The sequence below is a fragment of the Amphiprion ocellaris genome, chromosome 3, assembly GCF_022539595.1.
Source record: "Amphiprion ocellaris isolate individual 3 ecotype Okinawa chromosome 3, ASM2253959v1, whole genome shotgun sequence".
NCBI classification, from domain to species: domain Eukaryota; kingdom Metazoa; phylum Chordata; class Actinopteri; family Pomacentridae; genus Amphiprion; species Amphiprion ocellaris.
Genome location: NC_072768.1, coordinates 39,850,215 through 39,875,281, shown reverse-complemented (window position 1 = coordinate 39,875,281; position 25,067 = coordinate 39,850,215). Strand labels below are relative to the sequence as shown.

At 38.3% G+C, this 25,067-nt stretch overlaps 1 protein-coding gene across 19 annotated transcripts in view; it reads left to right on the top strand.

Moving 5' to 3' along the window:
* Window positions 1-25,067, top strand: part of ppfibp2b (PPFIA binding protein 2b) — a 101,965-nt gene that overhangs the window by 67,598 nt on the left and 9,300 nt on the right. For 6 of the 19 annotated variants that reach the window (XM_055009473.1, XM_055009479.1, XM_055009477.1 and 3 more), the window contains 23 exons: window positions 2,600-2,818; window positions 3,549-3,644; window positions 5,640-5,768; window positions 8,423-8,534; window positions 8,666-8,698; window positions 9,925-9,986; window positions 11,630-11,705; window positions 11,788-11,867; window positions 12,000-12,067; window positions 13,943-14,008; window positions 14,092-14,152; window positions 14,318-14,365; window positions 16,771-16,921; window positions 17,760-17,792; window positions 19,161-19,193; window positions 19,834-19,969; window positions 20,038-20,157; window positions 20,247-20,397; window positions 22,503-22,614; window positions 22,694-22,782; window positions 23,942-24,064; window positions 24,296-24,421; window positions 24,772-24,960. In XM_055009473.1, the coding sequence (XP_054865448.1) occupies window positions 2,600-2,818; window positions 3,549-3,644; window positions 5,640-5,768; window positions 8,423-8,534; window positions 8,666-8,698; window positions 9,925-9,986; window positions 11,630-11,705; window positions 11,788-11,867; window positions 12,000-12,067; window positions 13,943-14,008; window positions 14,092-14,152; window positions 14,318-14,365; window positions 16,771-16,921; window positions 17,760-17,792; window positions 19,161-19,193; window positions 19,834-19,969; window positions 20,038-20,157; window positions 20,247-20,397; window positions 22,503-22,614; window positions 22,694-22,782; window positions 23,942-24,064; window positions 24,296-24,421; window positions 24,772-24,960 (2,313 nt within the window). The remainder of the gene's footprint in view (window positions 1-2,599; window positions 2,819-3,548; window positions 3,645-5,639; window positions 5,769-8,422; window positions 8,535-8,665; window positions 8,699-9,924; window positions 9,987-11,629; window positions 11,706-11,787; window positions 11,868-11,999; window positions 12,068-13,942; window positions 14,009-14,091; window positions 14,153-14,317; window positions 14,366-16,770; window positions 16,922-17,759; window positions 17,793-19,160; window positions 19,194-19,833; window positions 19,970-20,037; window positions 20,158-20,246; window positions 20,398-22,502; window positions 22,615-22,693; window positions 22,783-23,941; window positions 24,065-24,295; window positions 24,422-24,771; window positions 24,961-25,067) is intronic. The other 13 variants (XM_055009472.1, XM_055009475.1, XM_055009485.1 and 10 more) reach the window with 13 other exon arrangements.

The following is a 25,067-nucleotide window of genomic DNA, read 5'->3' as shown; positions in this document are numbered from 1 at the left end:
TCAGAAAATGAGACACAAAATGGCAAAAATGAGACTCAAAACAACAAAAATGAGACATAAAATGTCAACAATTAGATACAAAAGTAAAAAAAATGCAATAATACCACAAGAAACACACAACGAATGGCTCAGAAACAGTGAAAAGCCGATCAAGTTGTTGGAGATACATTGAGCATGGTGAAACATCTTTGTACTGCTGAATAGTTCAATATTTACAGCCACATTTTTTCCGGTGTTGCTGACCGACCTCCATGTGAGCTGACAGAAGGTGTTTCCTCCTCGGTTTACCGTCAGATCTCCACTGACCTCTCAGTAACCTGAGAGTGAACTTCACCATCGTCACACCTGAGGAGAAGTGGAGCAGAAACACTGATAGTTCGTCTGGATTGTTTTCACTCGGTGTAACATGAGGAGACGATGCTTCTCCTGCATCTCAACACTGACTCATTCCATCAACATGAGCTCAACGCTGGAATAAGACAAAAAAAAATTGTGTGTTTGTGTAACTCAGCAGCCATTTATTCTGTCTGCTCCACGTTTTGCTGTTTATGTTGAATATTGGAATTCAATTCAATTCAATTCAATTTTATTTATATAGCGCCAATTACAGTCAAATTGTCTCGAGACGCTTTACAGAATGGATTTTTAACATCTGGGTGTCAACATGAACTGAAGCCTGGTCCTTTGTTTACATCTGGTGTCGCACAGGTGTTAGAAAGGGAGAGCACAATTTACCGTTGGATGTTAAAGATGTAAATTTTGAATCGTTTTCTTTTTCAATTATCAGCTGCATTGCCAATCAATAATTTGCCAATCGTAGCACAGTTTATCGTCAACTGACCCATGATCTGGAACACAAAGTCAGTTTCACTGTATACAGTGGGGTCTCGACTTTCGTTCAGAATTCTGTTCCTACGGCGCTAAGTAACACGATTTGTAACCGAATGAGACACAAAATGGCAAAAATGAGACACAAAATGACATAAACAACACAAAATTAGAAAACTGAGACACAAAATGGCAAAAACGAGACAAAATTAAGAAAATGAGACAAATGGCAAAAATGAGACACAAAATTACAAAAAGGTAACACGATTTTCGCCGTAAGTCGGAACTCACATCTGTACATAAGTACGTATGTCACTCACCTTTGCTAACATATTGACTAACTGCCATTGCACCGCCATCACAAAAGTCTGACTTAAGCTTGGGAGCCATAATGAAGCACATGCACAAACGAAAAGAAGCAAATGTAGCACAATCCAATGTGGCGTACAACCAGCGAAGGTAAACAAAGCTGTCTTCCTCATATTGCGCTGTGTGATGACGTATTTTTCCGCTCCGCTCGCCAACTAGTTCCTGTGCGAATTTGTAAATGTTGGAATGATGGAACAAGACTTTCTTAGTATATTTCTGGGAGATGGAGACATAAGCACGAAACGCCGTAGGTCGAGGACATCGTAAACCGAGGACGTGCTGTATAAGACTTTAGAACATTGCCACAAGTGAGTTCGGAGGTCATTAACCATCTCTGAAGTCTTTGTCATTGTTCCTGTTGCTAGCTAAACAATGCTCTCTCTATTGTTGATGGATGCAAGAACTCTGGTTGGAGGTCATTAATCTCTAAACTCCCACAATGCTCTCTGCTTAACATGAACTGTAGTCTGAGTGTCCTCCTCTGGTCTCTACAACAACCAGGTACTACAGCTGATCTACATGTACAGATATGCACGACCTTCAGACTTTTTAATCAGTTAATACCTAAGTATCACATGGGGACTTTGTTTCAGCAGATAGTAAATATTAATTGGCTCAGGTTAGGGACAAAAACATCTGATTGACACATCCTTGGTTGTTCAACATTTGTGAGCTTGTTTTCTCACCTTAATCGAGACATTTTTTAAGTGTCTTTCCAACCCTCTCGTCCTCAAATTCAACAAATTTTGCCGTTTATGTTTCCATGCATTTTCTGACATGCATGCAGAGAATGTAGGTTTTCACTGACAGATTTAATAAAAATAATAATATTAAAATAAAACCAGGATCCAGGAAATCCTTAAACTTGTTCGATTTTCATGTAGAGTCAAGACTGTAGTTCAAGTTCGTCAAGTTAATCTCCCTAAATATTAATGCCGTTTATGTAATATAGTCAAGTAAAGCAGTATTTTATATTGTTTTTGTAAGGTTTAATCATTACTATGTATATTACTCACATCATAAATAACATTATACGGTCTTTATCCCATTACTTAGACTATAAGTTAATTTTTAACTGCAGGTATTTTCCTTTTTTCTGGAAATGACTTGGCTCGGAATGGTTTTAACAACTTTGATGTACTAGAAGTGTGTATTATTGGAGGAAATAGTCCCAGATTAGGACTCAGTATCAGCAGATACTAAATATTAAATAACTCAGACAGGATAGGGAGCAAAAAACTTGATGAGGACGTCCCTGTTGATGTGTTTTTTGTGTTTTCAGATGTTTTGTTGTCATTCTTTGAGTTTCCAGGCAGCATCCGTTTCCCAGAACTGACTTGATTAACCGTAAAGTTGTGACTTTCCTCCATCCCTCCTTTCTTTTCCTCACCGTCCCTCCCAGTGTGTTGTAAACCTCATCAGTGAGCTCCAGGAGCAGATGTGCAGGTTTCAGGAGGAGATCAGCTCTCGCATCCAGGAGAAACGGGCCCTGGAGGAGAAGGAGGCCCAGCAGGCGGAGCCCCGAGCCCAGGGTCGAGGCCCTCAGGTCGGGTCGGCCGGCTCCGAGCTCGGCCCGTCCGGTTCTGATGGCCAGAACCGGAGTGGAGGAAAGACTGTTCACGTAGGGAGACTTGATGGATGACCTTACCCTCCTCCTCCCCCATCATTCCTTCTCCTCTTCTCTCATCCCCTTCTAACCAGAACACACCACCCGGTATTTGGAATCCTCCACCGAATCAAACTAACCTCCTCTCTTGTAGTGTGTCTGGATGCAGGATGTTGGGTTCTGGTTCTTGCAGAGACTTCGGTTGGTTTCTCCAGATGCTTCCATATGTTTGAGGAGTTACTGACCTTGAAAACAGCAGCAGGAATCCTTCTTTGTGTAACTCCTCAAGTACTGGAAACATCTGGAACGTAGAGTAGCTCCTTCTGAATCGGGGTTTGGACCAGAATTGTGTTTTTTCTTTCACTTGATTTGAGGTGGTTTGCTTGCATGACGGTGGTTCCTCCATTTACTAACAAACGTTGGCGGGCTTCGTCCTACTCTGACCAGGTGTTTGGTGACAGGTTTCCCTCAGACGGCAGCAGATGGTTGATAGCTGCACGCTGGAGGTGTTTCCTGTATTAACCACTGTGCTGTGCAGCCCTGGAGACCTTCATAACTGCACTGAACGTCCACCTTGTGTCTGAACCCCTTTATGTGTTGGCATGACCCAGAAACGTCGACAAACCTCCCGTTGATTCTCACATTTCTGGGAAACTTTCCAGCAGATTTTCATAGAGTTAGACTCTGGAATCTGGATTTAAACGAACTCATAGATGCTGTGTTTTTTGTTTTTGTTGTCTTTCAGCAGGATTTACTTGAAGAAGTGAAGCAGCTGAAGAACAAAGTGGAGGAACTGGAGGGAGAGAAGAGCCAGTATGAGAGGAAACTCAGAGCTACGAAGGTACTTAGTTAAACCGTCTGGAAGCTGACATGGAAATACAGAAGTCATACGATGTGTTTTATTAAGAACACCTGCCGAAAAAGACACAGATTCAGTTTGCATTAGTGTTACAGATCCAAGTGGTATGGATGGAAAAGTGGAAAAATTTCCCTCAGAATCAGCTGATTCTTAATCTGCGATAACTTCACTATATTTAATGAAGTGTTAAGAAGTTGCAGGACTTTGGAGGAGCTTTGATTTACTTTCCATTGACGGAGTCCAAACAGTATGAAGTTCTTAATTCTCCTGAAATCCTGTCCTGCGTCCACCCACCGTGTCAAACACATGGACAGCATTATTAATCAAGTCAGTCCCAGTTTGTCTGAAATCAATGAGCTCTGGTTGGAGGTCATTAGAGACCACATTAGTCTTGTTATGGTGCTCGTTGCTAGCTAAACTCCTACTATCCTCTCTGCTTTAACATGAACTGTAGTCTGAGTGACGCCTCCTCTGGTCTCTACAGTATTAAACAGGAAGAGTCTCCACCTGGTGGAACAACCAGGAACTACAGTAGGTCTATGGTACATTTACTGACATTGTTTTCTGCCCAAAAATTATTAATTAAGTCTAAAAACAGTCAAAAACCTGTATAAAATCGGCCCAAAAACTCGTCTGAAACTAGCAGTAAAACAAACTAAACAAGATCAGAACCACGTCCAAAACTGGTCAAAACCAGTTTAAAATCAGCCCAAAGGCTACATTCAACTAACATGTATGAGTTCGCTCTGCTTGGAGGTCATTAATCACCACAGAAGTCTTTGTCACAGTGCCCGTTGCTAGCTAAACTCCCACAATGCTCTCTGCTTTAACATGAACTGTAGTCTGAGTGACGCCTCCTCTGGTCTCTGCAGTATTAACCAGTAAGAGGCTCCACCTGGTGGAACAACCAGGTGCTACAGCTGATCTACATTTACTGACATGCACGACCCTCTTCTTCTTTCTTATCAGTTAATGCCTAAGTATCAGACTGGGACTTTGTTTTGGCAGATAGTAAATATTAACCATATCAGGGTCAGAAATACTTGACTGGAACATCCCTAGTTGTTTATCATTTGTGAGGTTTCTTCCTCTTAACCCAGATAATTTTGAGGATTCTTCCAATCTTCTCGTCAAAATTTCACTGTTTATGTTCCATTTAGGAATGTATCAGAAAGATATAACTGATTGGTATCAACACAAACCTAAGCCTGATTTTTTGCTAATGTCCACTGTGACGCCTCCTCTGGTCTCTACAGTAATAAATGTAAGAGGCTCCACCTGGTGGAACAACCAGGAACTACAGCTGATCTACGATGCATTTTGGATGCATACATAATATTTTTGGATTGATTTTAATCACTTTACTGTGCTTCAGCTGTGTTTTATTGAGGAAAATGCTATCCAATCTGATCAGTATCGGCACAAACCTGATTCTTTGCTACGTCTGTTGTCACACAGCTGTAATAAAGGGAGAACACAATTTGAAATAAGACGCTAGAGATGTAAACTTGGAATATTTTTCTCAACAACTAATGACCCATGGTATTAATCAGGTCAATGCCAGTTTGTCTTATATACATCAGCTCTTGTTGGAGGTCATTAACTACCACATAAGTCTTTGTCATGGTGCCCATCGCTAGCTATAACACATTTTGAATGCAGAAACAAAATTTCTGGATTGATTTTAATAACATTAATATACTTGAAGTATGTCTTATTGAGGAAAATGATATCAGTTTGGGAATCTGTAGCAGCAGATGCTAAATATTCAATTATCTGTATCTTACTGGGGGCAAACACCTGAAGAGTTTGGCTGTAAAAGGAGGCTGATTTCTTTTTCTAACAGCTGCTAACAGCTTGTCTGATAATGTGAAGGCAGTCGTTGCTTTCTCTGTGCTTACGCTGCTTCCTTCCTCTCCATCCTCCTTCTATTAACCCTCTCTGCTGCCCTCTTCCTCCTTCATCCTCTTCCTCCAGCTCTCCATCTCTTACTCTCTCCATGTCTGTTACCAGTCGCTCATGACTCAGTTGTCCAGCCTCAAACTGACCGTGGATCAGACTCAGCTGGAGAAGCAGCAGTGGGAGGAGCGCTGGCGGAGCGCACAGGTGCCTCCATGTCCTCTTCCACTTCCTCTTATTTCTATTTCCTGTTCCTCTTATTCTACTTCCTGTTCCTCTTCCGCACCTCCCTGTGTTCGTTTCTATGATTTTCCTGCAGCTCATCCTCTTCTTCCTAATTTCCTCATCCATCGGCTTGCTGCTTTTCTTTTCCCTGGTTGTTGTACTTTTTTGTTGTCAGAAAAGTCAGTAAAACTACCAGATTTATATGAAAGAAGTTTGTCTTTCGGTGTGCAGAAGCAGAAAAAGGAAAATCCATCCCTTCCCATCTGTCTCTTTCCATTTCTGTCTTTTCTTTATGAGCGTTTGCATGGATGATGTAGATGTGTATGGTTGTAATGTCTGTTATGTGTCTTTGTTGCCTGTGCTGATTAGGAAACGATGGTTTAAAAGGAGAATTTCAGTTTATTTCAACCTACTGAATTTCCTATTACTGTGGTTTTTGTATCTCTAAGTGATGCATTACCTCTGTAATGTCCACCTCTGTTGTAGGGATTCAGGGAAATCGGATTTAGTTTAACTTTGGGTATAAATTCATCATTTCTTCCACATATTTCAAGCAGTTTTCTCTTCACCTCCAGACCTCCAAGCAGCAACCTGCACAAAATAGATTACTGAGCACTTAGCCATTTTAATGACCGAGCTTTCCTCCATGTGTCCAAACCTTTCACCAAAACACATTGTTTTTGTCACTATTTTTGCAGGGGCACTGTTGCTGCATCCTGGGCTCAGTATCACCCAAGATTACTGTGTTTTGTTAAAGAAATGCAGTCAAACCAGAGTTTTTTCCCCCCTTATTGCAGAATGACAATGAAGTGTAGTCAGACCATTCTACACAGTGCTGTGGATTACATCTGAGTTAAAGTTAGCATCGCACATGTAGACAAACTGGCGTGCATGGATGAATATTCTGGTGATTTTGTCAACAAGTATCCTCAGCTAGGAATCCCTAATGCAGTTAGTAAAATGTCTGTTTCAGGTGTTTTATTTCTGCATCTAACTTCAGTCACACTGACTACAGATGTTTTTTGGAAAGTTGCAGGGAGCTCATGCTAAAGTTCCCAGCTAAATGCAATGCTAAGTGCAAAGTTAGCATTACAGGGCCACATTCATAGTAAACAAACTGGACTGAAATAAACTGGAATGCTCCTTTAAAACTGCCTCTGTGGAGGTTTAACGGATTTTCTAGCTGCTGTCTTTGATTTTTACGTCATTTCCTTCTCTTTGTAGCCTTAGAAACTGTCCACAGTCTAATCAGAAGGTATAAAAACAGCTTTATAAGGAACAGACATGAATCATTTTTAGCTGCTGAACTTTTTTTCTGCAGCTTCTCTTCTGTTATCAGCTTCTGTTGTCGGTTTCTTTGGTTTTTATTGGCGAGCAGCTGAACAGGTGTTAATCTGGACACAGCTGTTCACATCTGTCGCCTTTTATTTCTGCTCTTTTCATCTGAAACTCAAAGACCTCGGACAGAAAAATAAAAAACGCAGACGGAGGAGAATAAACTGCAGCTGTTGAGCAGCCATGAACCGTTTATTTTATGATTTTCTGTATTCTTTTATCTGTTAGCAGAGAGACTCTAGAACATGAAGGAAATAACAGCAAGGATCAGGAGCAGAACTAAATACTTTTACTGCAAAACTGTAGTTCCTGTCAGATTTTACTGTCACATTCTATAAAAGAACAAATTGTCATTTAAAAAAAATACAGATTTTTTTTATATCAGCAAAATCATTAAGACATTTTTTCAGTTTTGCATTTTCACATAATAAAAATAAATTTTCTTTCAAATATTTGCAAATGTCTGTAAAACAAGGATTTTTTTCTGATTTAAATTCATTAAATACGTGTAATTTTATTGTCAAACGTTAAAGAACAAATTATTATCTACAGTTCTGGCCTTTTGTGGATTTTAAAAATTTTTAACTAGATTTTATCTCCAATTTAACTAAGTTGTTGTTGTTTTTATTTCTATTTTAAATTCTTTGATATAAATACATTTTTTCAAATTTTTTTTGTGGTTTTACTAGATTTTATGTGATCTAACAAAATGGAGAAAATCTGTAAAATAACAGAATTGTTCTTTCAAATAATGACAAATATCTGTAAAATTAATTTTTAAATAGTTGAAAAAATATTGTTGATAAAATTATCTAATAAAATAGTCAATTTTACTAACTATATAATAGTTAATAGTTAAATACTGTTAAATTCATTAAATACGTGTAATTTTACTGCCAAATCTTAAAAAACAAAACAAGAAAAAATATAATTACAGTTTTCTGTTTTTTTAATTAGTAAAATTAATACCTTTTTCTATGATTTTACTAGATATTATCTGTAATTTAATCTATTTTTTTGGCTTTAAAAAAACTTTTTAATGTTTAATATAAAGAATTTTTCTTTAAAAAAATGAGATTTTCTTCACACCTTTTTTTTCTGTGATTTTATCCAAACTGGGCAAATCTGCACAATAACAGTAAATAATAATATTAACAATAATGATAATAATAATTACAGTTTAAAAAACACCTTCTTTTTTATTTTTTTTAATTTTTCCGCTCCATCTCCTCAAACCTCCGGCCCTCACTGACCTTTCAGATCGTCTCCCTTCTCAGATTTCTCTTTTTCTGCGTCTTCAGGCTGAAATCTCGGAGCTGCAGCAGCTTTTATCCTCCAAAGACACAGAGATCGAGTGTCTGCAGACGCAGCTGTTGGCCAGAGGGGGCAGCAGCAGCGACAACGCAGAGCGAGGTAACCAGCCAATCACAGCGCACCAACACCTGGAGCCGCTCACCTTTAACCTGTGGTTACCGTAGCGACTAATAACCCATGTTTCTTCTGTTTCCTGTTTGCTGTCGCCTCACCGCCGCCCTCTGCTGTAGAGGAGCTGTATATCAAGCAGCTCATTAACAAATGTAAGAACAAACGATGCTGCTGGCTTCAGTTTACAACCAAAGCTACAGCATTTCACACTTTAGTTTTTATTTCATAGATTAGGTAGTAGGGCTTTAGCTCAAATCTGACCCTAGGAAACCACCAGCGACCTCTTTATGTCCTGATCTGGTGTTTTGGTTTGAAACTGAACCTTCAGTGTTCGTCCAACGTCCTTTCAGATCCAGTTTTCTGGACAAACCTGCACAGCTTTGTGCCGCTACAGGTCGCATGTACATTAATACTTTATGTGATTTTTACTAGTTATCTGTAATTTAACAAAATAAGAAAAATATATAAAATAACAGTTTGAAAATAGAATTCCTATTTACAAACCTTTAAATACATAAATGTTCTTTCAAATAACAGGAAATATCTGTAATAAAAATATCTGTGTATTTTCTGTTTAAAATTGTCAAATTTAAAGGTCATACAGTAAAAAAAAAATGAAACAAAATCACCCATTTTTATTCGTAAAAATACAGATTCCTGACAGTTTGGCCTTTTTTTTAAAAACTTTTTTTGAGGTAACATTTAAATTTTTATGAGATATCTGGAATTTAACAAAACAAGAAAAATATGTAAAATTATTATCTACAAACTTTTATGTCTCTAATTGTTCTTTCAAATAACGGCAAATGTTTGTAAAATAAAAATGTAAAAAAATACTCTAATTTTCTGGTCAAACCCTGTATAAGCAAAAATGCAAATGACTGTTAAAATACAGATTTTTAATTTTGGTATTATTTACAGTTGGTAGTCAACGTGTAAATTAGTACTTTTCGTCAGTGGTTTTATTAGATATTATTTGCAATTTAACAAAATAGGAAAAATCTGTGAAATAATTACAATTACAATCTGATTAAAAAAAAGCCCCCATAATGCATTTCAAAAGCCTTATTTTATTATCCCACCTGATAAATTCTGCAAATGAATGAATTCCAGCTCATTCCAGAGGTTGTGTCGTTCTACTAAACAGGGAACTGGTTAAAGTTTGTGTTTTAAAGGACGCTGGATGAAACCTGGTGCAGCTTTCTGTGTGTTTTTCTTCAGTTTGTGTGTCTGCAGAGTGTCCAGGTGCTGTTGTTGTTGTTTGTTGTCATTTGTTTGTTTGTTCCGCCTGTTTATTCGAGTTAACTGGTCGTCATGTCGTTTCCTCAGGACTGACGAGCGTAAAGATCAGATTTAACTTCCTGTTTTTCTCCGTTAGATCAGGAATACCAGCGGCTGAAGGTCGGGATGGAAACTCTGCTGGCATCAAACGATGAAAAGGTGAATTTAAACAAACGATTTTAATCATTTTATTCTAAATTTCTACCTGAAAGTTGCTTTTAATAAAACTGATCTACAAAAGCGTAACTGCATGTTGATGTGTGTCTCTAAATACAGAAAGAATTGTCAGATTTCCAATAGTCCTTGAATTAATATTTGATTTACAGTTTATCAGAAAAACTTACCAAATCTGAGCTCAATAGAAAAGCTCAATAAAAAGACTGATTTGGACCAAAACCTGCTGACGATGCAGATAAATGAAGCGCTGCACTTTAAATTAATGACAAGTGAGAAAACAAGACATAGAGGAGAAAAAATGAGACAAAATGAGAAACACAAGTAAAAAAAGAGAAAAAATAAAACAGAATGAGAAAAAAATTAAGAAAAATGAGGAAAAACTGGAAACTAGATGAGAAAAAACAGATAAAATGAGAAAAACTATGCAAAATGAGAATAAGATGAAATCAGAACAGAAGAAGAAAAATGAGACAAAATGAGGAAAAACGGGAAACAAAATGAGAAAAATTGGATTAAATATGAGAAATGAGACACAAAACAACTAAAACAAGAAGCAAAATAACCGAAACAAGACGCAAAATGGGAAAAATAAGACAAAATGAGACAAAAAATGAGGCAAATGAGAAAAATGAGAAAAAAATTTAAAAACGAGAAACAATAAGACAAATGAGAAAAAACAAGACACAAAACAACTAACATGAGAAGCAAAATAACAAAAACAAGATGCAAAATGAGAAAAATAAGATGAAAAGTGAGGCAAAATGAGGAAAAATGGAAAACAAAATGAGAAAATTTTGATAAAATGAGAAAAACTGGACAAAAAAATTTGAAAAACAAGACAAAATGAGTAAAATGAAAGAAACGAGACGCAAAGCATATAATACGACTAGCAAAATAATGAAAACCAGACAGCATGAGAAAAATAAGGAAAACTGGGGAAGAAAATGATAAAAAAAATTTGATAAATGAGACAAAAAATTTAAAAATAAGACAAAATGAGATAAATAGAAGAAAAATTAAATAAAATGAGGAAAAACTGGAAACAACGTGAGAAAAATTAAACAAAATGCGGAATATCGGGGGGAAATGAGAAAAATCGGATATAATGAGAAAAACAAGGCCAAAAATTTAGAAAAATTAGCAACAAACAAGACACAAAACAAAAAATGAGAAAGGAAATGAGACGAGATGATGAAAAATGGGAAACAAAATGAGAAAAATTAGACAAAATGAGAAGAACGATAAATAAATTGAAAAATTCGACAAAATGAGAAAAAAGGAGGAAAATGAGAAAAATTTGAAAAAATAGCTAAACAAGACAAAACATTTGAAAAGTTAGACAAAATGAGAAAAAGAGAAAAAATTAGACTTAGAAAAATTAGAAAAAATGAGACTAAATGAGACATAAAGATCAACAAAATAATTAGAAGAAAGACAAAACGATAAAAATGAGACAGAAAAATAAATAAGCGAGGATTTTTTCTGATTTCTGTCTTTCTAACTGTCATATTGCGGTGAAAAATGAGACGGGAGCAAAGAAGAATGTCCATAAACTGATGTGTAGTGAGAAGATTTTTACACATTTGTTAGAAATCCGCCTTTAATCTTTGTGTTTTTGACAACAGGATCGACGGATCGAGGAGCTGACCAATCTGCTGGGTCAGTACAGGAAGATGAGGGAGATGATGGCGTTAACTCAGGGTAAATAATCATCTTCTAAGCAGTTTTTAAAGAGCAAATGAAAGCCTCTCTGTGACGGTTTTTATTATTTTTGATGTCTCAGGAAGCAGTGAAGAAGAGCTGAGTAGTTTGAAGCTCAGAGCGATCACACATAAAGCTCATTCAGACGTCCTTAGATCAGAGGTGAGGCTTCAACACATCCTGATTTATTCCCGTTCATCCACACATGATCTGATTTATTCCTGTTCATCTGCACATGATCTGATTTATTCCTGTTCATCCACACATGATCACTGATGGTTTATCTCTTTATAGATATCATCCAGAGGATCTTCTCCTCTGATGCTCTCCTCGTCTCCTTATCAGCGAGATCTGGACTCCAGGTATGAACATCTACAGGAACTTTATTAACGATCAAAGTTCTACCTTCATCCTGGGAATATTTCCAGAGTTCCAGGTCCTTGAAGTCCATAGAGGAGAACATCCCCTGGAGAAAGTTCTAGAGTAGACCTACCGACAACTGGACAGTTTTCTGTAGGTCTACTACCTCTTGACAAAAGTTCTAGAGTAGACTCTAGAACTTTCTCCAGTTGTCGGTAGGTCTACTCTAGAACTTTCTCCAGGGGACGTTCTCCTTTCCTGCTTCCAGTCTTTAAGTTTAATCTCACTTAGAACATTCCAGGTCCTTGAAGTCCATAGAGGTGGGTCCAGATTTATCACTTTTTAATGGATTTTTTCAGAACTTCATCAGTCCAGCAGGTAGAATCATGACATTTAGGAGGAGAAACATCTGAGTTCTGGTTAAAAAAAAAACTGACACCAGATCAGTTTTACATCCATCCAGGTGTCTCAGTCTGAAGATAATCCAGATCTTATCAATTCTGGACAATTTTTGAGTCATTTTGGACCAACTTTCAGGTCCATTTGAACATTTTGACTCATTTCGGAAGGTTTTTGTCATTTTTTGGACAAATTTGAATAATTTTAGAACAACTTAGTGTAATTTTGGACATCTTTTGTCAATTTGAACAGTTTTTGAGCCATTTTTGACAAATATTGAGAAATTTGAGACGATTTTTGTATAATTTTAGACAACTTTCATGTAATTTCACTAATTTAAAAAAAAAAAAAAAACACATCTGAGTTTTGGTAAAAACTGACACCAGATCAGTTTTACATCCATCCAGGTGTCTCAGTCTAAACACTAAATCTGGTTTCTTTTCAGAACCATTTTTTTCTATAATTTTAGACAATTGTTGACTCAGAAATTGGATCATTTTCAAGCAATTTCTGACAATTTTCATTTCATTTTCAACAAATTTCCCATAACTTTGGATCATTTTCGAGTCATTTTGGATAAATTTTGAGTCATTTTCCATCATTTTTGAAGCATTGTGGACTAATTTTGTGTCATTTTGCAAATGTTAAGTCAGTTTGGATCTTTTTTTTTGTAATTTGGGGTGAATTCTGACGTATTTTGGACAATTTTCTTGTAATTTTCAACAAGTTTTATGTCAAGTTGGATCTTTTCTTGTCATTTGGGATCATTTTTGAGTTATTTAAGAAAAATTTCATGTCATTCTGAACTTATTTTGTGTAACTATGAATCAATTTCAAGTCATTTTGGACAATTTTAATGTCATTCTGGTTCACACCTGGATCGATGTAAAACTGATTTGGTGTCATTTTTTTAACAGAACTCAAATGTGTTTTTTAAAAATGGTCAAATTACACGCAACCCTAATGAGGATAAAGCAGATGGATGGATGGATAGATGGTCAAATTACATAAAAAGAGTCTAAAATGACACAAAAATCATCCCAAATTTCTCAATATTTGTCAAAAATTGCTCAAAATACTGTTCAAAATGACAAAAGATGTCCAAAATTACACTAAAATGTCTCAAAATTATTAAAAATGTGTCCAGAAAAATGACAAAAACCTTCCAAAATGACAAATCTCAATTTACTTTAGACTGTAAAACTGATCTGGTGTTTTTCCTCCTAAATGTCATGGTTCTATCTGCTGGACTGATGAAGTTCTGAGGCTCAGAAATGATGGAAAAAGTCCATTAAAAAGTGATAAATCTGGACCCACCTCTATGGACTTCAAGGACCTGGAACTCTGGAAATATTCCCAATATGAAGGTAGAACTCTGATCATTGATAAAGTTCCTGGAGATGAATAAAATGGTTCTGAGGAGGTTCTGGTTGGCTTTTAATCATCTTAGGATTAACATTGAGTTCTGTTTCCTGCAGTTTTCAGAACTCTATGGACACGTCGTTGGTCTCAGCTGGAGATATGAGTTTCTTTAATGGATCGTGGTGAGTTTTGATTCGTCACATTCACAGATTTTACGTGTTTTCTCGTTAATGACTCGATGATTCAGGTCTTTTTATTCTTCCAGGCACCAGCGCCGGCTGATGTCCAGCAGTCTAGAGGAGCTGCAGAGTAGATCTTTACGAAAGGTCTGATTAAGTCCTAATTATCGTCCAGTCAATCGACTAAATCACCTAATCCAAGCCACTACTTCTGCTTCGTAGTAAACTAACTGAGCAGTGATGTTCTGTTGACTGATGCTAACATGCTAACTCTTGGTTTATGTGTTGGTCTCTCCTGTCTGTCGGCTTTAGGCTGTAGAGTTCCAGCCAGTCGAAACTGAATCAGACGTAGTTTCAGAGGTACTGATCGACATGAAGCTACACACCGAGTCTGTCCACGCATTAAACACTGCACACTTCATATTTACACATTGTTTTTATGTAACTTGTGTAAAAAAAACAACTTTGTTAAACTTTATGCAATCAAAAAGTTCATCAAATCAAAAACCTGGTTAGATTAGGTGGTTAAAGTTGGGTCCTTGTGCAGCGCCACTCTGCTCCCAGAGCTCCTGCAACAATCCCTAGATTTCTGATATGTAAACAGGTCAAACACAATCTGTGATGAGCCAAATCTCTTAAACTAGATCAACTGAAACCTACTGGATGAATAAAATAAACGCAGCATGGCACAGAAACAATGAACAGAGGAGAACATTGTTGGAGATGCATTCAGCATGGTGAAACATCTTTCTACAAATGATGAGCAGAGTAGAGAGGACAAGACTGGAAATAAGACACAAAATGACACAAAACAGAAAATGACAAAAACATGGCGTAAAAGACAAAAACAAGCCACAAACCAGCAGGACCGAGACACAAAATGATAAAAATGAGAATCAAAACAATAAAACTGAGATGGAAAACTACAAAGAGACTGGCAGAAAAATGTGCATGGCTAAAAAACAGTGAACAGAGGATCAAGTTGTTGGAGATACATTCAGCATGGTGAAACATCTTTCTACAGATGAGGAGCAAAGTAGAGAGGAACAATCTTAAGAGGATGGTAACATGAAAACAGGATAATGTCGACAGTATGTGAAGAGAAAATAACAAGGAGACACAAAACCCCAAAACAAGACATAAAACTGTCACAAGACACATGAAACAGCAAAAACTAGATAGAAAAAAAACTAAAAAATGTGACAGAAGGTCACAAACCAGATGGAAAACAACACAAACAAGACACAAAATGACAAAACTGAGACACAAAATGATCGTGAAAAGACATATGACCACAAAAATGCAAAAATAACACAATAACACACAACAAATGGTTAAAAACAGTGAACAGAGGAGCAAGCTGTTGATACATTCAGCATGGTGAAACATCTTTCTGCAGAGGATGAGCAGAGATGAGAGGAGAAGTCTGGAGAGGAAACATGGAAATGGTTCAAAATCTACAGTATGTGGAGACAAAATGATGGCAAAGAGACATGAAACAGCATAAATGAGATTGAAAATAACAAAAACATGACACAAAATGACAAAAATGAGACAGAAAAGGGCAAAAATGAGAAACAAAATGAGAAAAATGTCATACAAATTGGCAAAAATGAGGCAACATGACACAAACGAGACATAAAGTGACAACAACGAGACACAAATTGGCCAAAAAACAGACACAAAATGTGAAAAAGCGTGACACAAAATGACAAAAATGAGACAAAGTGACACAAACGAGACAAAAAAATACACAAAATGACAAAATCAAGACACAAAATGACAAAAACGAGCCAAAGTGACACAAACGAGACAAAAAAATACACAAAATGACAAAATCAAGACACAAAATGACAAAATCGAGACACAAAATGACAAAAATCAGACACAAATTGACAAAAACGAGACACAATATGACAAAAAACAAGACAAAATTGGCAAATTCGAGGCACAAAAATGGCAAAAACAAGACACAAAATGACAAAACAAACCACAATAAATGCAAAAATTCCACAATAAATGACTCAGAAACGAAAGTCGTTGGCTAGTTGTTGGAGATACATTCTACATGGTGAAACATCTTTCTAGTAGAGTGAAAAACTGAAAATGTACGAAGTAGAAAATCTATTTACAATTAAATATCAGGTGATTTTATGGAAATGAATGGAAAACAATGAGTTGGGTGAGATTTTGATAAAAAGCCAGTTAGCAGCTGATGGTTTTTGTCCACTGAAGAACCAGACTAAAGCATCTGACGTGAACATGGTGGTTTGTTGTGGAGCTCTCAGTGATGTAACGCTGCTGCAGCCCTTCGACCTCTTGTTCCCAGATCAGTTTTACTGCAGATACTGATGCTGAGCGTCACGTCCACATATTCTCCGTAAAACACACAATCACACAAAGGTTCAAGACCTACCTGGAGTCGCTGTCGGTAGCGTTCGCCGTCACCGCTGCCTCCCAGCCGTTTCCCTCCGCTGGCCTTTCCTCGGCCGTCCTCTGTCCGACTCTTCAAACCTCCAAAAGGACAAATTATTACGCAACACAGCAGAAAGAAGGAAAAGCGCCTCCTGACCTCGGTGTCATCTCATGAAAGCATCTGAGGTTTAACGCTAAGGGCGCATCAGATGGTAACAAAAACACAGAAACAGGAAGTTTTACATGTGAATCAGTGAATCAACATTCTGGTTCCACGCTGTCGTTGGGAATTATGGATGTATTTATGGGCTGTGAAGTTAACTCTGTGTTTGTTTCTTGTTTTTCTGCAGAGTCCTCACATGGAGCTGAGCAAATACCAAACGCTGCCGATGAAACTGAGTAAAAAGAGTGAGCTGAGGGCGGAACTGAATGGAGATGGAGAATATTTATCTCCTGTCCAGCTTTCTCCGGTCCGAAGCCACGACCAGGACTACAGCCTGAGTGAGTTTTATGTTATAAAATCCAATATTTACCTCAGAAGACTCCTAGAACTCTAAACTTTCTACGATGGAATCATTGAAACACATGAATCTTTGTTACTAAAAACAATCATGAATTTTGTTTTTTTCATAGATCAGACAATGTCCTCTGGGCCTTAAATATACTAAAAGCAACTTAAATTGAGTTTTGATGATGTAGGAAGTTGCGTTAATTAGATTTTCTTAATTTCATGGCCTCTTAACTTCTCCTGAGTGATAAGATTTTCAGACAGTTTTTGGTCAAACTATTTACTTTTGACCCCAGAATTAGTTTTATTGTATAATGTGGAGCTCCTCAGACTTTCCCACTGTAGAGTTTGAGTCTAATGAGTGGATCTAATGGGTTCTATTTAAACTGGATCAGAGGAGTCAGCAGCTGTAGTCGATCTGGAGGCATTAAGAGGCCATGAAAGTTAGAAAATTTGATAAACACACCTTTCTACATTGTCAAAACTGATCATTTACATTACTATATGTATATTTATGACCCAGCAGAGGCCTTTAACCCCAAGAACACCAAAGCTACCATCAAGCATGGAGGTGGCAGTATCATATTCATAATGTCGCCACCTCCATGCATGGTGGTGGCGACATTATGAATATGATACTGCCACCTCCATGCTTGATGGCAGCGTTATATTAATAAACAAACAGAAATGCCTTAGTTAATGTACTAAAACCACTAATGCAGTAGCCTGTAAATGTTGATTAACTGTCACCTAACTTTGCTCCGCCTGCCTCCTTCTCTTTGCTCTTTCTCTTCTTTTTTTCTGCTTTTCTTTTCCCCTGTTCGGCTTCAGTTCGCTGCAGGAGTGCCAGCGCTCCAGCTTTAGGTATCACACTCAGAAACACTGAAAAAAAACACACTTATGTTCTCATTTTAAAGTCGCACAAACAGAGAATAAAACCAGACTGTGGCAGTAAAACCTGAGAGGGGAGCTCCGTCCGGGTGGTTTTAGGATCAGGCAGCTTTAAGGCCGGATTATTAGGACTTCCTCCTGACTCAGGGAGCTGTCGGAGATAATACTTGGCTCTCCGGCATCAGCGTTTAGCGACGCTAACGCACCGGAAGCTAATAGGCAGATATGAGCTCCTCCAGAGATTAAAGCAGGAGAGGATTCAGGGGATGTTTGGTGAAGATGTTCAGAGTAAACAGGATGCAGCTCGACATCCGTAAACAGCAGGAAAATGAAAAGGTCGAACTCTTTAAACACTTGAGACGGAAGCTGTGGTGAAATTTGTAGCGTCACCTCCTCAAAACAAGAGAGATTCCGGTTTTAAAGATGAACATCAGAGCATGAGTTTCATCAAAATGCCATGAAATCAAACAAATCTGTGAAAAATTCCCTTCTGACCTCCTCAGAATCAGCAAGGATATGAAAATGATCCAAAATGACTCAAAAATTATCTAAAATTACTGAAAATTTGTTCAGAATGGGACGGAAATTGTCCAAAATGACTCCAAAATTATTCAAAATGACTCAAAAACGCCACAAATTGACTGAAAAATTGTTCAGTGACACAAAAATGGCACAAAATGGCTATAAATTATTCAAAATCACATGAAAATGTTCCAGTATGACTTCAATTTCTTAAGAATGACATGAAAATTGTCCAAATTACAGAAAATTTGCCCAAAATGGTTCAAAATTACTGAAATTGACAGAAAATTTGTTCAGAATGTCATGAAAATGATCCAAAAAGACTCAAAAAAGGTCCTGATTGACAGAAAATTTGCAGAATGATGCAAAATTTGTCCAGGATGCTTAAAAATGATCTGAAATAACTCAATATTTTTCCCAAATGACTTGAATATGATCCGAAATTACCAAAAATTTGTACATAATTGTGTAGAAATGATCCAAAATAAGTGAAAATCAATTCAAATTTGTCAAATAAAAATGTGTCTGAGATGAGCAAAACTTTTCAGAATGAAATGAAAATTGAGTCAACAGTTGTCCACAAATACAGCAAAAAGACTGATTGAGTGGTTAGACTTGGATTCATTCAATCCACTGAAGAATCTTCTGGTTCTGAGGAGGTTCTGGGGAACTGATGGATTTCTCACAGATTGACTCCAAACAAAGACTGAATCAGAATATTTCTACTTTCCTGTAAACCATCAGATCAGTTTCCTGCTCTAATCTACCAGCGGCTCTGACTAATTGCTGGACTTCTTCTGTTTCCATTAAATGCTTCAGGATCTCCTGGAAAGCACGACCTGTACGGAGTCGGTGGGTGAAAACTTGTACTGCATACTTCTGGTGGAAGCACTTCGAGTGTTACTCTGTGAAGAGATTAAATATGTTCCTTACATCTTTAATATTTAATATCGAGGCTCATCTTTGATCCTTATTCACCGTTTTGAGGAAAAACTTGATCAGATTTAGGAGATTTTCTGTGGTTTTTTATGTCTCTTTGAACTTGTTTTGTGTGTCTTTGTAGTTGTTTGGCTTCTTTTTGCAGTTTTCTGTGTCTTTGAGGTTTATATTTTTGTAGTATTTTTGTGTATCTGTGCCGTTAGTGTCTATCTTTTTGTAGTAATTTTACAACTTTATAGTTGTTTTGCTGTTTTTTTAAGTTGTTTTTGCTGTAGTTTTGTGTCTTGTTCCAGTTTTTCATGTGTCTTTGTGGTTGTTTATATTTATTTGTAGTATTTTGATGTTTCTTTGCACTCATTTTATATCACTTTATAGTTTTACGTCTGAAAAAATGTTCTGTAATTTGTGTCCTTCTGAATAAATTATCAATAATTTGGATCTTGACTGCTTGGTGCACTTTGAGGAAACCTTTAAGAAACTGGAGGCGGATGGTTCTCCTTTGTTCTGGTCCACTTCTCCTCAGTCATTCTTGTGGTTTTTTTGTGACTCTCAGGACGAGTGGAGAAGCCGGAGGAGTCGGTTCTGTCAGATCAGTCTCCGGTGTCGTCCGGAGTGGATTCTGGACAGCAGAGTCCGGTTTCTCCAGAGAACAGGAAAACCCACCGAGGCATCAAGAAGCTCTGGGGGAAGTAAGTCCAGAAGATCTGCAGCGTTTCTTCAGACCGAATCCTTCCTGAAACTCTGACTGTTTCTTCAGGATCCGTCGCAGTCAATCCGGCAGTCCGGTCCAGGTCCACGATGCCGACATGGGAGACTTCAAGAGAGGAGGCTTCAGAGCTACAGCTGGACCTCGACTGGCCCGGTCCGGAAGAACACGGTACCAGAACACGCTAAAACACCAAACAGAACTTTACCCCAACCACCAAACATGGAGACCAACCATGTTCTGATGTTCTCCTGTTTCAGAGATCTGAAGACGCCGTTCTCCAAGTGGAGCTCCGAGCAGGTCTGTGATTGGCTGGAGGACATCGGGCTGGGTCAGTACGGGATTCTGGGTCGACACTGGATCAGCACTGGACAGACGCTGCTGTCAGCAAGTCCTCAAGACCTGGAGAAGGTAAACGTTTGATTCATGGACAAGAAAACAACCAGAAGCTCCTCAGAACATCTGGTTCTTCATCTGCAGTATCAGAGTTCTACCTTCAGACTGGTAATATTTCAGAGTTCCAGGTCCTTGAAGTCCACAGAGGAGAACGTCCCCTGGAGAAAGTTCTAGAGCAGTGGTTCCCAACCTATTTGGCTTGGAGCCCCCCCTATAAGCTGCACCCCAGCCCCCCCACCACCAACAAAACCACCCCTTAAGTACACTACAAAACATAAGAGGGAAGTTATTGAATTGTATTACTAATGGAAAATTCCCTAAAATTATTTTTTAAAAAATAATATTTTATATCAAACCAAGAGTTCAAGAGTTGTACTATGACGAGGAGGAGAGTTTATGGCTGCAGTAAATTTGGTGACACTACAATGCATAAGAGTTAAGTTATTGATTTTTTATTTTTTTTTGCTAAAAAAAAAATCCTTAAAATTATGAAAAAAAATGTAATATCAAACCAAGAGTTGTAGTATGATCAGCAGGAGTCAGTTGCTGGCTGCAGTAAATTTGTTGAATATTTGTGTCTCTTCGCTGTTTGCAGCAGTTTTGCATTTTACAGATGGTTCCTGTTCACTCGTTTCACAACCAGCTGCTCATAGACACCAATGTTATTTCTGCAGATACTTTTGATTAAACTGGGCTTGTAGTACATTGTCTACCTTACAACGATGGAAAAGAGGCATCGTTTATGTTTAGACAACGTATATTTAATGAGTTATTGATGCCGGAAGTCCGAATTTGTGAATATCTTTCCGACTTTACCGAACTGTGTTGTGTTTCCTGATGTCTCCGTAAGTCGCTGGCTTCATGCTGTCATTTATGAGCATTTCACTACAAATAACATAATTCTGTCTCGTCCTTTAATAAAACCAAATTTAAGGTAACTCTCGAGGTATAGCCGGAGTTTTTAGGTACTGATGAATCTTCACCTGTTCTGCGTTTTTCAGACATCGTTCCCATCAGTAATTTTCTAACTGTAACACAAACTAATGAATCGGGATGAACTAGAGCCAACCTGAAGAAAGACCAAATAAATGTGTTTTTAAAATGTTTTATAAGTAGACTTGTGATGACACAGCGAGTCTGTTACTCTGATTTTATCCAGAATGTAAAAATCTATTTTTTATAACATCACAGCCTCAGAGCAGACAAAGCTTTGCACCTCCCCCTCAGATCTCTGGCGCCCCCCCTGGGGGGGAACAGACCCCAGGTTGGGAACCACTGTTCTAGGGTAGACCTACCGACAACTGGAGAAAGTTCTAGAGTAGACCTACCGACAACTGGAGAAAGTTCTAGAGTAGACCTACCGACAACTGGAGAAAGTTCTAGAGTAGACCTACTGACAACTGGAGAAAGTTCTATAGTAGACCTACTGACAACTGGAGAAAGTTCTAGAGTAGACCTACCGACAACTGGAGAAAGTTCTAGAGTAGACCTACCGACAACTGGAGAAAGTTCTAGAGTAGACCTACTGACAACTGGAGAAAGTTCTAGAGTAGACCTACTGACAACTGGAGAAAGTTTTAGAGTAGACCTACTGACAACTGGAGAAAGTTCTAGAGTAGACCTACCAACTGTCCAGTTGTCGGTAGGTCTACTCTAGAACTTTCTCCAGGGGACGTTCTTCTCTACGGACTTCAAAGACCTGGAACTCTGGAAATATTCACAGTATGAAGGCAGAACTCTGATACTTTAGATGAAGAACCAGATGTTCTGAGGAGGTTCTGGTGGAAGTTTGTCAGATTTGTTAGATTTTCTGTGTGATGTTTCAGATAAATCAGGTTTTCTGAACTGTTTCTACCTGATGGATCCACCTGCACCAGCTGCTCTTCTCTCCGTTCTTCTTGTCTGATCGATGATTCTTTCCGTCCGTCTCCTCAGCTTTTAGTTTCGCTTGTCGTTGCCGATCCGTCACCTCTTTAGTTCCGCCTTCAGTCTGTCGCTTTGTTCACCTCAAACCTCCCTGAACCTCTGAGTCTCTGCTATCAGGGTGATTTTAATCAGTCCCTCCTCAGGGGAACCGGACCGGACTAGGATGAACGGTTTCTGTGTTTGTGTGTCTACAGGAGCTGGCGATGAAGAATCCTCTCCACAGGAAGAAGCTGCAGCTGAGCATCAAGACGTTCAGCAGCAAACATCCAGAGAAGTCTTCAGAACTGGACTACATCTGGGTGACTCGTACGTACCGAGACAGAACCAGAACCCAGTGCTGTTCTGAAGGTCCTTCAGGTCCAAACGTTGCTGTTGTGTGTTTCAGGTTGGCTGGACGACATCGGCCTCCCTCAGTACAAAGACCAGTTCAACGAAGGCCGAGTGGACGGACACATGCTGCAGTACCTGACCGTGGTGAGTTGATGCCGAGGTTTTAGGGTCTTTAGAGAGGGTTCAGGACCAAATCTGAAGCAACAAGATTAGAAAAACTGAAACGGAAATGGTCATTTTGCTTTATTATTCTTTGGAGCAGTCTTTTTTGGAGTTGTTTAGCTTCTTTTTGCAATTAATTTGTGCATAATTGTGGTCCTTTAACGTCTCTAAATAGTTTTTTTCCCTTGTTTCGGGCCTTTTTTTGTCCCTTTCCAGTCTATTTACATCCTTTTGTAGCTTTTTGAAGCCGCTAAACTTGTTTTTTGCAGTTATATTGTGCATTTTCATGGTCATTTCACTTTCCTTTGTGGTTGTTTAACGTCTTTTTGTGGTTATTTAACGTCTTTTTGCAACTATTTTGCATGTTTTTGTGGTCTTCTGCTTCTCAACATGGTTATTTTATGTCTCTGTGGTTGTTTTATATTCATTTGTAGCATTTTGTGTATCTTTGCATTAGTTTAGAATGTTTTTGGTGTGAGTTTTTTGTGTCTGTAGTTATTTTGCGTCCCTTTGTAGTTCCTTTTTCGTCTCTTTGTAGGACCCTTATGTTTTTCTGTTATGTATTTGTGTGGCGTCTTTTGGAGTTGTTTGGGTTCTTTTTGCAATTGTTTCGTGTGATCCGTTGGTCATTCTGCTTCTTCTCTATGGTTGTTTTGTGGCTTTTTGTAGTCACCTGGTGTCTTTTTTCAGTTTTTCATGTCTCTTTGTGGTTCTCTAGCTTCTTTTTGAAATTATTTTTGTGTGGTCATTTTAACCCTATAATGTGTTATTGTGTCTTTCTGTATTCATATTGTGTCTCTTTGTTGTCGTTTTAAATCTCTTTTGAGTCATTGTTGTGTATGTGGTCATCATGTGTCTCTTTGTGGTCATTTTTTTGTGATCTTTTTCTTTGCCTCTTTTGTTTCCATAATCAATTGTCTTCTTTTTGTAAAATATACAGGAAATTGCAAATAAGGTAACACAGGCTCTTTACCTTTACTCTACACCAACCAGTCATGCTAAATATTGTGCTCCATGATCTCCCAAAGCCCCGTCCTGTTGGGCTAAATCAGGGTTATTACAACATTTAAAGCACTTTCTGCATTGACTTCCTGAGGATTTAAAGTAGTAAAACATCTCCTCTGTGTTCTCTCCACGTCAGAATGACTTGTTGTTCCTCAAAGTGACCAGCCAGCTGCATCACCTCAGCATCAAATGTGCCATCCACGTCCTGCACGTCAACAAGTTCAACCCCAACTGTCTGAAACGAAGACCTGGAAACGAGGTACCACTCGACGTTTTTATTCTCCTGTCATCATTCTTAAACTTTCTACATTTCAAATCTCCAAACTTCTGATCATGTTTGACATCTGAGAACAAATAACTGCAATAGTACAACTTTAACCTAAAGATCCACACATCATGCGTGATTCGTTCAAGTTCATACGTGCCACAGAAAGCAGAAGAACACAGGCGTTGTTTTTCGTGTTTAGATCACGTTGTGTTTGTGTTTCAGAACCAGTTCAGTCCCAGTGAGGTGGTCCAGTGGTCCAACCACAGAGTCATGGAGTGGCTGAGATCCGTGGATCTGGCAGAATACGCTCCCAACCTGAGAGGCAGCGGCGTCCACGGAGGCCTGATAGTGAGTTCATACCAACACCCAGTTTATGGGGGAAAAAAAAAACACTATTCTGCCTTTTCGTGTCTCCTTTGTGTTGTTTTGCCTCATTTTTGCCAATTTGTATCACATTTTTCTCATTTTGTGTCTCATTTTTGTCCCTTTGTTTCTCATTTCTGTCATTTTGCCTCATTTTGCCAACTTGTGTCTCATTTCTGTCATTTTGCCTGATTTTGCCAACTTGTGTCTTGTTTTTGTCATTTTGTGTCTCATTTTTGTCAATTCGTCTTGTTTATGTCATTTTGTGTCTCGATTTTGCAGTGTCGTGTCTGGTTTTTCTCATTTTTTGTCATTTATGGTTTGTGCTCTGCCAGATGCTGGAGCCTCGGTTTAACTCGGAGACGCTGGCGATGCTGCTGAACATCTCGCCTCAGAAAACGCTGCTGAGACGCCACCTGAACACCAACTTCAACAGTCTGGTGGGAGTTCAGGCTCAGCAGGACAAGAGGGAGTACATGGAGGCGGCGGGATACACCCCCCTCAGCATCACCGCTAAAGTCAAGGTAGGAAAACATGAGAAAATAGATCCATTATGTAATAAATAATGCTGCTTTATGGGAGCACACGCTCAGTTAACCTTCATGTGGGATAGAAAGCACCTTAATCCGTG